The sequence below is a fragment of the Bombina bombina genome, chromosome 5, assembly GCF_027579735.1.
Source record: "Bombina bombina isolate aBomBom1 chromosome 5, aBomBom1.pri, whole genome shotgun sequence".
NCBI lineage: Eukaryota > Metazoa > Chordata > Amphibia > Anura > Bombinatoridae > Bombina > Bombina bombina.
In genome coordinates this window covers 674,216,557-674,229,525 of record NC_069503.1, presented here as the reverse complement: position 1 = coordinate 674,229,525, position 12,969 = coordinate 674,216,557, and the positions used below count along the sequence as shown (strand labels likewise).

The window sequence follows — 12,969 nt, the reverse complement described above, 5'->3', positions numbered from 1 at the left end:
CGTCATCCAAGATGGCGTCCCTCCAATTCCGGTTGGCTGATAGGATTCTATCAGCCAATCGGAATTAAGGTAGGAATATTGAACTTGATTCTGATTGGCTGATTCCATCAGCCAATCAGAATATTCCTACTTTAATTCCGATTGGCTGATAGAATCCTATCAGCCAATCGGAATTTGAGGGACGCCATCTTGGATGACATCATTTAAAGGAACCTTCATTCGTCGTCTAGTCGTCAGTTGAAGAGGATGTTCCGCGTCGGCTTGGAAGAAGATGGTTCCGCTCCGCTCCAGAAGAAAGAAGATTGAAGATGCGGATTGATAGAAGACTTCATCAAGATGATGGACTTCCGACTTCAGCCCGAGGATGGATTTCTTCAGTCGCCGCTTGGATCCAGACTTCAGCCCGAGGATGGACGTCGCTCTTCAGCCCCCCGCTTGGGCTTGGATCAACACTTCCGAGGCTTGGATCAAGACTTCCGAGGACGGATCGGTGAACCTGGTATGGTGAAGATAAGGTAGGAAGATCTTCAGGGGCTTAGTATTAGGTTTATTTAAGGGGGGTTTGGGTTAGATTAGGGGTATATGGGTGGTGGGTTGTAATGTTGGGGGGGGTATTGTATGTGTTTTTTTACAGGCAAAAGAGCTGAATTCTTTGGGGCATGCCCCGCAAAGGGCCCTGTTCAGGGCTGGTAAGGTAAAAGAGCTTTGAACTTTTGTAATTTAAAATAGGGTAGGGCATTTTTTTATTTTGGGGGGCTTTGTTATTTTATTAGGGGGCTTAGAGTAGGTGTAATTAGTTTAAAATTGTTGTAATATTTTTCTTATGTTTGTAAATATTTTTTTATTTTTTGTAACTTAGTTCTTTTTTATTTTTTGTACTTTAGTTAGTTTATTTAATTGTAGTTATTTGTAGATATTGTATTTAAATAATTTATTGATAGTGTAGTGTTAGGTTTAATTGTAACTTAGGTTAGGATTTATTTTACAGGTCATTTGTAATTATTTTAACTATTTTAGCTATTAAATAGTTCTTAACTATTTAATAGCTATTGTACCTGGTTAAAATAAATACAAAGTTACCTGTAAAATAAATATAAATCTTAAAATAGCTATAATATAAATATAATTTATATTGTAGCTATATTAGTATTTATTTTACAGGTAAGTATTTAGCTTTAAATAGGAATAATTTATTTAATAAGAGTTACTTAATTTTGTTAGATTTAAATTGTATTTAAGTTAGGGGGGTGTTAGTGTTAGGGTTAGACTTAGCTTTAGGGGTTAATACATTTATTAGAATAGCGGTAAAATCCAGTCAGCAGATTAGGGGTTAATGTTTGAAGTTAGGTGTCGGCTATGTTAGGGAGGGCAGATTAGGGGTTAATACTATTTATTATAGGGTTAGTGAGGCGGATTAGGGGTTAATAACTTTATTATAATAGCGGTGCGTTCCGCTCGGCAGATTAGGGGTTAATAAGTGTAGGCAGGTGGAGGCGACGTTGTGGGGGGCAGATTAGGGGTTAATAAATATAATATAGGGGTCGGCGGCGTTAGGGGCAGCAGATTAGGGGTACATAGGGATAATGTAAGTAGCGGCGGTTTACGGAGCGGCAGATTAGGGGTTAATAATAATATGCAGGGGTCAGCGATAGCGGGGGCGGCAGATTAGGGGTTAATAAGTGTAAGGTTAGGGGTGTTTAGACTTGGGGGAAACATGTTAGAGTGTTAGGTGCAGATGTAGGAAGTGTTTCCCCATAGCAAACAATGGGGCTGCGTTAGGCGCTGAACGCGTCTTTTTTGCAGGTGTTAGGTTTTTTTTTCAGCTCAAACAGCCCCATTGTTTCCTATGGGGGAATCGTGCACAAGCGCGTTTTTGAAGCTGGCCGCGTCCGTAAGCAACTCTGGTATCGAGAGTTGCAGTTGCGTTAAATATGCTCTACGCTCCTTTTTTGGAGCCTAACGCAGCCATTCTGTGGACTCTCAATACCAGAGTTATTTAAAAGGTGCGGCCAGAAAAAAGCCAGCATTGGCTACGCGGGTCGTTACCGACAAAACTCTAAATCTAGCCGTTAGTGATCTCTGTTTGCAACATTTTTCACTACATGTTGCAATGAAGTACAAGTAACTCTTTAATATGTTTCCCTTTTTTTTGCCTGCTTGATGCATTTTATGTTAATGGTTCATACTTGCTGTGATTACGCTAGTAGTATTCTATGGACATAGATCCCGTATATGGTTTACTATGATAGCTATAACCTTTTATTATATTGGTGCTATCCTCTGGTAAGGGTGTTGTCCATTAGTACGAAAGTGTAAAAATAAGCCTTACATGTCATAACAACTTACATGTATATTTTTTTGCTTATACTTAGAAGTATTAGGCATAGATCCTCAGGTACTTACCTCATGATAACATATTTCCAATCAGTTTGGGTTATCCTCTGAGAGAGGTGTTGCCAATACTTGTTGCTGTCTTCTTAGTTATTTTGCATGGATCCCCTCCTATATCCATGGTAGCAGATTCCTGTGTATTCACAGGGCTACCCACTGGCTTGGGGTGTTGCCAAATAACTTTGCTATAAATATATTTAAGGTTATTATCATTGCATCGTTAGCAACCAATGTGAGCTGGCCAGCTTTTTCTATGTGTTTTTTACATTTTGAAACGCTTGATTTTTATTCGCACTTGTAATAAAATTCATTTATTAACTATCTATGTGTGGTTTGATTTAGGGGGCCCGGCCGCTGATCAGGTTGCGCTGGGGTGGGGAGCACCATTTTTTACATATATAATTTGAATACTTTAAAAATGTAACTCTTTAATAAGAGATATCCATAGAGTGCTGAAATCCCTGCCTTTCTTTGGAGAGGACACTACTGTGTCCTCTTCGTGTTTCTCTCTATTGAAATAGTGAATCTATATGTGCATCAGGGTCTGCACCCATGTGTATTTTCTATAAATTATATTATCCTACTCCCCAATAATTTGTGTGTGTGTGTATATATATATATATATATATATTCACTTAAAGGACCAGTGAGTGCTGCCATTTGTTCATTGCTATTATCCATTTTTGCTAGCACCCTGGCAGATTGATTCAGAAGTGAGAGTGCTCTCCTGCTGCTTATTTTATATATATATATATATATATATATATATTGTACATCAGTATAAGCATGGAACAGCAACCCCTCCAAAATAAGCATATAGACCCCAGTAGTACAGGAATAGGTTCCCAGGCAGGTTCCCAGACATCAGTGAGGCTGTACATGAACCTTTCCTCATGCACACTGAGTAAGGGCAACAAACACAGCAACACCGGCTCCTCAGACACTGCAGAAAATTTTTCACTAAAAAAATCTCATTGCAGGAAATGAAAAAGAGTTCTGCCGCTGGGAAGCCATATATTAACAGATTATATTTTATTTTACTTTCTGTGTATTGACAATATTCAATGCCAGCATCTGATTTATTTTGACTCATTTTAACTTTGTGTTTTTAATTTTATACATTAAACATCTGTACATCATGTACTAATAGGTACTGATTTTTTATAATTTTTTTAATTATCTTTCTTAATATACATATATTGATAAGATATTTCTGACAGATAGCTCAGTTTGGGGCACTTAACCCACTTTTTGTATTCATTTGCAATTTTTTTCACAGTTTGGGAGATTTATGTGAAAGTCAGGGTTCAGCATTTATCTGTCCTAAGAGAGCTATAACACCATTTATTTCCTTTATCAGTCAAACTGATACACATATCTACTTACTAAGATTACCAGGTGTCCAGTATTCAACCGGACAGTCCAGTAAAATATTCACCCAAATGTCCATTTTGTTTTTAGTCTCTGGGTGATAGCTAAATGTAAACTCTCTCCTCTTCTTTAATGCATTACAAATATGGAGTAGAAAGAAGGCAGCTAAGAAAGCCAAATCTCTACTATTTAAAATCAGTGGTCCAATTATTGTATTGTATGTTACTGGGAGCCAAGGGGTAAAATGGCAGCTTAATTGTGAAAAATATGTATGGTATGATCAAGAGTGGGTCTGGAGTTAGAGCTGTCATGGGGGGGGGGGTTGCATTGTTTGACCCCTCTGACCAGTGTTTTTGTGGAGGACAGCTGTCCTTTTCTACTGCTTGTAGGTCTGTACATGCACAGTGATGCTTTTATCGAGCGCCTTGACAGACATACACATGACAAAGGCAATAACTTGCAAACAGATTATGAAGTTAATAGCTGCTGTTATAAAATGTATATAGCATACTCTGAAATTCATTGCATTGCATTCTTTCCTGGTCATGTGATATTTAGGTACCAGGAAGTGTTTGTATAAATATGTATGTATAGTAAGCATTTAGAGCCAAATAAAAAAAATTCTCAAGCCGTTTAGGTAAAAAATTGATTTCCAGTCTCCCCCAATACATTTTGCTCAATATGAATAACAGATGTAATAGAAATCTGCTATTTATTTTAAGCTATGATTTTCAGAGTTAAATAGCAAGAAAGGGAAAATATGTGCAAGCTTGCAAATTATAAGCTGGAACTTTGGAAGCAGTAAAATTGACCTGTTCCTATGTGGAATGATTAAATGCAAGGTACAAGGTTCAAACATTCCAGTTAAAACAATACTTGGGCTGTTATTAACAGTAAGGTAATCAATTATGTAAGTGAAGATAACACTACATTGACATTTTAAACATCACTATGGGGAATGATGATCAATTAAAATAACATATTAGAACGCATGTATTAGCCAGAAAATATATTGGAAAAATCTGGAGTACTGTATAGATCAGACGCTTAGGAAATGGATTTTTAATTAAATTCAGTGTTTTTAATTGTTTTTATTTTTTTTTATTGTAGATTAAGAAATTAAGAAGAACTCCAAATAGCATTTTTGAATCTCTAATTGCATTCAAGGAAGCTGATCAAGTGTATAATGGAAACACTATCCCAGGATTCTCTATTGGAATGCCAGATTTGTTTCAATTACTACAGTCCAAGGAGAAGGCCAAAATTGCTTGATTGCAAACATACGTGTTGTTCAATTTGTCTACAACAAATGAGGGCTAGTCAGAAAGACCTCAGATGCCCTTGGTGTAGAGGTGTTACAAAGCTGCCCCCCGGATATTCTGTGTCACAGCTGCCAGATGACCCTGATGTTGTTGCGGTGATAGCGATTCCACATACTTCAGAAAACACTCCAGTTTTCATTAAACTACCTAGCAATGGATGTTACATGTGGCCACTGCCTGTCTCAAAGGAAAGGGCTTTGTTACCTGGTGATATTGGCTGTCGACTGTTGCCTGGAAACCACCAAAAACCAGTCACTGTAGTCACCATGCCAATGGAACAGCAGCCTTTGCAAGGTGGAATTCCACAGGATATGGCAGAAGAGGAACATGAACGAAGAGGAGTTGTTAAAAGCTCTACTTGGTCTGGAGTTTGCACTGTGATTTTGGTAGCCTGTGTATTGGTCTTCCTTCTTGGAATTGTCCTTCATAACATGTCTTGCATTTCCAAGCGCTTTACAGTAATTTCCTGTGGCTGAAACAGACTCCACTTTGCCATTTTTCGGTTTTTAAAGTAGGGCAGTGATAGCACAGACGTATACTGCAGCTTTGCAAACTTATGTTATAGCAATTACAGCATGGTGAGGACTTTAACAAAGGAAAGGAGCCCTTTGAGTAAAATGCCCCTGTTTGGCACCGTGGTTAGAGTTAATGAAGATTGCATGCACAGTCATCATTTCTTCACTGAACAGGACTTGTAGCATTTTTGGCTGTAGAGTAGGAAGATTGTAATCCACTTAGATCATTGTTCTATGGCCATATACATCAGACATTTTGACCAAGCAAGTTTGTTTCAGCCTTATGATTTTAAAACGCATAATGATAGTTTTAATGATAGTTTTAAAGGACAAAGGAAATTGTATTTTCCCCTCATTCCATGATGCTTATAGAATTTACTCTTGGACAGTTACTGTGTTTATATTGACACAAATACAAAGTTACAATAGCCATTAAAGACAGTGATATCTACCTACATCTCAGGTCTTGTAGTAGCAATTAATGTAAAACTGTCACTAAGAGGATTTTTATGATTATTGCTGTAAGAAAGGTGTACTGCTACAAGTGGATCATTTTTGTTTGTCTTTCATTCTAAATTCTTTATTTTTTCAGGTTACTTATTAAAATGGTGAGACCGAATGTTATAGATATCCTATTCATGAATAATTTTCACTTTTTGTAGGCTTGTACATGTAAATATGTTAAACTGTGATGCACGTTTTTTCATGTCACATTTGTGGCCCATGATGGAAAAATGCTCATTCTTTTGCAATAAAGGAATTATATTAATGTTATGCTAAGGTTTACTTTTTGGAGGATATATAGCACAGATATGCGTTTGTAAAGTAATGATTTTTTTAGGAGTTACAGATCTGGTAGATGAAAAATAAGATTTGATGTAATTAAATTAAAAGTTTAACAGTTTCTTCCAGGTACAGTAATACAGTTTAGGAAATATAATGAAGGTACCATGTAAGTTTAAAGCCATTTATATTGATGTCATACTTATAACAGATTTAATTATAGAACAGAAAGTGCATTATATTATTGGTTAATTCTCTAGAATGGATTATTTCATGAAAGTGTGTTGTGACGTATTATTGCAGCAAACAAGCTTACACATGCCTGAACATTTCTATGAGTCCTGGGTTAGAAAGAAGCCACAGTGCACAGCAATTAAATTAAGATTTTCCCCATATTAACACTGAGTGGGTGATCACCCTTTTTTTTTTTTCTTCCCTTAAATGGTAAATTTAGTGATAATTTCCACACCTGAACTCCTGTATCACTTATTAAAAGGTTCATTAACAGAATATATTTTCCGTATTTTCTAATTAGTTTTCATATTTTTTTTTCTTTCTATTGAGCAGTTTAGTGTTTACTAGTTTTTAAAATGTAGAAAATCTATTTGCTTGTACCAGCAAATTTTAGCTTATTTTTTCTTAATGTTGTAACTACCAAAGGAGTTGATTGTGTTTTCATATAAAATGTCTAAATCCTTGTATTCAAGTTTTTACAAAGAGGTCTAAAAAAAAGGCCTCAATTACTTTTTGTTTAGAAAAAAAACAACCTAATCAAATGTATATCTATGTCTTTAATCAAACACCTATGTCACAGCTTTCACATTTTAAATAAAGGCCTTGTGATCGTGATAAGATATTAAAGTTGTACAATCCAGTAACTATTGCAACAAATTATACAAATCAGATGCTGTATTCTGTGCAACCACTATAATACACATCAGCACACCTTTGTTAATAAAGAAGCAGGCTAGTATAGTTAAAAAAATAAATATATATATATATATATATATATATATATATATACACTATTTCTTCTTTTTTATTTGTTAAAGGGACATACAATATATTGATATTGTAATATATAATGTTCAACTACATGTAATAACAATAAAAAAAAAATCCAATATATGAAATTATTTATTTGCCACCTAATCTTGTAATTTTAATTTAAATGTGAGGTTTTCAGTTCTGGGAATTGGAGATGCAAACTGCAGACTTCACACGTCTAAAGTTGCTACATATCGGTTTTTAAAATAGATTGAAAAACAAAGCAAGCTTAGCTAACAAAAGGCAGTTGCAATCCTTCTGTACTCCAACAACAAGTCTGGATTTGTGCCACAAAATAAGGCAAGTGGTAGGGAACCTGTATGTAGAAAAACAATTGCAGCAATGTTATTGTATTTAGAACGTGTTTAGATCATCTTGTATGGTCATTGCAAGACTACAGAAATGTATTATATTTGCAAATTGTTATGTCCCTTTTTATTAATATACTGTTACTCACATACAATATTTTGTATACCTCACCTGTAGTAAAAAATCTCAACTTTTAGTGCAGATTTCTTAAAGGAACACTAAAGTCAAAATTTAAAGTTTTCATGATACAAATAATAATAAAAAAACTTTCAAATTTTACTTCCATTATCAAAATGTGCATACTATTTTATATGCACACTTTCTAAGGCTCCAGCTTCTACTGAGCATGTGCAAAAGTGCACAGTAAATAAGCCTTTTGTGATTGGCTGACATAATAGAAGGGGAGGGAAAATTAGATTAATGTTGAAATTTGCCAGAAAATATTCTATTGCTCATTTCAAAGACAAAGTAAGGGCTATTGCATTGTTTTTATTGTGTGTTTGTCAATTATTAAATTGTACTTTATAAATGCTAAATGAGTACCAGCAACCCACAGCCAACATTGTTGTTGAATAATTGGGCTTGCTACTTATTAATATTCTAGTGTAGATAGGTTAGGTATTGCTCTGTTTGAATAATGTGTATTATCCTAAAAGAGAATAACAACACATATACCTTGTAGTTTTACACCAAATAAGGTTCCTAAAGTCTATGGAGTGTTTTAGAACATCAACATGTAAAAAGTGATCAAAAATAAAAATCTATTAAGAGTCAGTCATACTTTACTTTGAAGGCTTAATTCTCTAAAGCTTTTTGCTCAGGCAAAATTATCTATAAATAGCAGTCAATGTTACAATGTCCTTCACATGATTCACTGAAGGCAAAGTATAGGTTGATAGCTGTGTATCTTGCAGTAAGGTGTAACCTACTTTTCCGTATACAAACATTACAATACGGAGCTCACTAAAATAACCACTTAAAATTTACGTAGTACAAAGTAAAAAATGTAATTTAAGAAATATGAAGTAAAATTTTTATGTAAAGTACAAATAGAAAATTGTATTATGTAATTTTTCAATGCATAATGAGTCGCTCACTCTCTGCAAGTGTTTTGACAGGGGCTTTCCTTTGCGTGTGTCTGAAGTTCTTTAATAGTTGTCGTCTTATTCTCTAAGCATTTTACACCAACTAGTCTCAATGGTTAATCTTGCCAAATATATGAAGGCGAGTTTGTCTCAAAATATGTAAAGCATGTAAGCTCATAGAAAAAGAGATGTTTGAGAAACTAGAAGCAAATGCAACTTTAAAGTACGCTAAAACCCCCCAGCATTATTTGCTTTGTATGTGTATAAGAAAATGTTAAAGGGACACTGAACCCAAATTTTTTCTTTCATGATTCAGATAGAGCATGCAATTTTAAGCAAATTTCTAATTTACTCCTATGATCAAATTTTTATTCATTCTCTTGGTATCTTTATTTGAAAAGCAAGAATGTAAGTTTAAATGTCGGCCCATTTTTGGTGAACAACCTGGGTTGTTCTTACTGATTGGTGGATAAATTCACCCACCAATAAACAAGTGCTGTCCAGGGTCTGAACCAAAAAGTGGCTGGCTTCTTAGCTTAGATGCCTTCTTTTTCAAATAAAGATAGCAAGAGAATGAAGAAAATTTGATAATAGGAGTAAATAAGAAAGTTGCTTAAAATTGCATGTTCTATCTGAATTAGAGAAGAAAAAAAATTGGGTTCAGTGTCCCTATAACTATGCCAAGGTGCTCCCTGTCAGATTAGCTCTACCCTGCAAGATTCTCCATAATAGAGAACTTTAATAAATTTATATGGGAAACAGACCACCCCCTCACCTGCTGGACTTCCAGGTTCAGACCCATATTTAAATAAAAAAAATTTTTTTTAGAGCAGGGATTTTCAAACCTGTCCTCAGGTCTCCATAGCAGACCAGATTTTAAGGATTACCTTCAGCGAGAGCAGGTTTATAACCATGTTTATTGATCAGCTGAATATTTCACCTATGCTCCAGTTCAGATATACTGAACATCGTGCCCGTTAGGGAGGCCTGCGGACAGGTTTGAAATTCCCTGTTTTATACAAATGAGTGGTCTGGCCCTACAAGAGTCGGTCTTTTTTCTTTCATTCTATACTTGTGAATTTTAGAGAAACAGGGCCGAGTCACAGCTTTTAAGCAATGGTGTGCAGTTGTTGTTTTGCTTAGTTCAGTAATATTTAACAACCATAAAGTATCACTCTCCAAGAGGATTCAAAAGTCAGTTTAAACACTTGAAATATGTAGAAACACTTGAAGAGTTTCCAAGTGACTGTTAACTCTTTAAACGAGCAGTTCTGCAAGTTGTGCTTTGTTAAATGTATTGCACGTTTTTTGTCTTCTCTCTAATTTTAGAGGTTTGTGCTATTTTCTGTTAAATACACAATAACACGGTTTTATAAACTCAGGCATAAGATGCAATGAATTGCTTATGTGTCAATGTCTTAAAATAGATTCATTTCTAAAGTAACCCAGTTTATAAGCAGAGCCGTGGGCATTTTTTTTAAACACTATTCCAGGATATAGAAACCTAGGCAGACATTTAAACTCTATTGTTCATTTTATAAAATGTTTGCTATTTTCTACTTAAGGAATTGTTGTGTTTTTCCATTTGCACTGTTCTGGCACAATGATGGCTTATTATCTGCATAGATAATAAACTGTTTAATTAAAGTAATTGTAGCAGTTGGTGGTTTTAATGCTATTAAATAATAAGGCACATTGTTAAAATTCAGTACGTTTTCTGTGCTTAATAAAAGAAAAAAATCTTGTAACTTTGTATGCTACTTTAATTTAATTCATGTATGTTTCATACCATAATTTTTTTTTTTTTTTTTTAAAATCTGCGGTCATGCAGGTTGTTTTTATTTTCTCGTTTTTATTTTGTTTGCTATATTAACAGTTTCTACTAAATATATATTAATTGTATCAGCTTTTATTGGTATCTGTTGTAAATTGCAAATTATTTGTGCCCTCTCCAACAGACGTAAAACTGTACAAGACTGCACTAAAGATGTCATAGGAAAGTTTTATATTTGAGTATATAATATTGTGGGGGGAAGAGTTTCAGGGGGGTTAATGAAATACAATATTTAGTTTTATGTTTTTAAATGAGTCTAATCTGTTTTTATATTAGATTTATAGTATTCACATACTTTAATTTTCTACATAGCATTTCTGTATGGTTAACATGACGATGGCATTGCAGCCTTTTGTTTACCACTTTTAAAATAAAAAAAATGATCATGCCTTTTAAATGTGATATAACATGTCATGTTATTTAGTTTACATGTGGAACTAATGTTTTGTTAAATGTTTCTGTCTTTACATAATATATTAATAAAGTAATTTAAATATCATGCAGATTTCCATTAGAACCCCACATACACTAGACACATGGGCATGTAACTGGCAAAGGAGTTATAAGATTAGTATAACGTTATGCAATGTTTTGAAAAGCAGCTTTAAATATAAATAAAATGTCATGCAAATAAAGGTTAAATACAATGAGCTTTTCATTTTCATGATATAAATATCTAATAAAGTCTTATTTATCCTACAGTTTATACATTTGCCCAGTTACCCAAAACCAAAATTGTGTTTTTGTTGTTGTTGTTGTTTTTTTAAACAATCTCTCTTTTTTTAAAAAAAGACCATTGAAATGTTAATAGTATTTTCTTATCTTATTTAGTTACTAAGGTTAACTTCTATAAATATATCTAAGTTCTCTTCCTACCTGTCTAACTGTACCTTTAGTGTAGCCTTCTCTGGTGCTTCCTCTGCCCTGTTACCACTTTCTGTTGGGGTACTGCAAGGCTCTGTCCTCGGTCCCCTGCTCTTCTCAATCTACACATCATCATTAGGTTCCCTAATAAAGTCCCACAGGTTTCAATATCATTTGTATGCCGACGACACTCAACTCTACATCTCTGCTTCAGACCTATCTCCTTGCTTACCGTGTCACTAACTGTCTTTCTCACATCTCCTCATGAATGTCCTCCCACTACCTTAAGCTAAATCTCTCCAAAACTGACATCCTTATTTTCCCACCTTCTTATTAAATCTCCACCCCCATCTCTCTATAACAGTCGACAACTCTATCATTATCCCTACACTGCATGCCCGATGTCTTGGGGTCACACTTGACTCATATCTTTCTTTCACTCCTCACATTCAGGCCATGGCTAAATCCTGCCGCTTCCACCTTTAAAAACATCTCTAAAATTAGACATTTCCTTACACAAGACACAACTAAGATTTTAATCCACTCTCTCATCCTTTCCTGCCTTGACTATTGTAACTCCGTCCTCTCTTGTTTCCCTAGCTGACATCTAGCTCCTTTACAATCCATAATGAATGCCTCTGCCAGGCTCATCTTCCTTACACGTCGCTCTTCATCGGCTGCACCTCTCTGCCAATCCATTCACTGGCTTCCTCTTGCCTCCAGGATTAAACACAAAATTCTGACTCTGACTTACAAAGCCCTCAACTGCACTGCTCCCCTCTATATCTCCGACCTTGTCTCCAGATACTCTCCCTCCTGTCCCCTTCGCTCTGCTCACTTCCTCCTACTCTCCTCCTCACATTCCCGTTTACAGGACTTCTCCAGACTGGCTACCATCTTGTGGATATAAATTACTTTGTCTTGATTTCAAAGTAATGTATAGCAAATATAGGCCAACTGCTAAAAGGATGGAATTATTGGTTTGACTCCTAAAAGTTTCCATAGTGTGATGTGCTTGGACAATCCATTTTTTCCCCCTAATAGTTTCAAACATTACGATGTACATATTTTACTTTTTATTTTCTAGAAAATAAGGTATTGTATTAAGATGCTATTACCCTTTTAGTGTTAGGATAAAACCATAATTATGTAGATTATGTGTCTGAAACCTCCTGGTTTTTAATGAAATGCTTTACTTTAAAGACTTTTTCCCTTATGTATTTAGCTTGAGTAAAGCTTATTACAGGACATTTACACAAGTTTTATTAGTATTTTGAATGAAATGTTTAGTATAGGGTCTTTTAATGTACCTTGCTGAATTCATTTTATCTTAAGGGTCTCTCTATATTATTTTTTTTTAAATTATAAATGTAGTTTTTTTAATCTCCGATTTCTATTAGGCATCTATTATTTTTTATTTTTTTTGTTAATATTTAAAAATATGAAAC

General features: G+C 34.7%; 1 protein-coding gene across 4 annotated transcripts in view; it reads left to right on the top strand.

Annotated features, from left to right (window-relative positions):
* RNF152 (ring finger protein 152) overlaps window positions 1-6,373 on the top strand; it is a 50,435-nt gene extending 44,062 nt beyond the window's left edge. For all 4 annotated transcript variants that reach the window (XM_053714620.1, XM_053714619.1, XM_053714621.1 and 1 more), the window contains exon 2: window positions 4,873-6,373. In XM_053714620.1, the coding sequence (XP_053570595.1) occupies window positions 4,949-5,560 (612 nt within the window). In that variant the 5' untranslated portion in view covers window positions 4,873-4,948 and the 3' untranslated portion in view covers window positions 5,561-6,373. The remainder of the gene's footprint in view (window positions 1-4,872) is intronic.
* The last annotated feature ends 6,596 nt before the right edge of the window (window positions 6,374-12,969 follow it).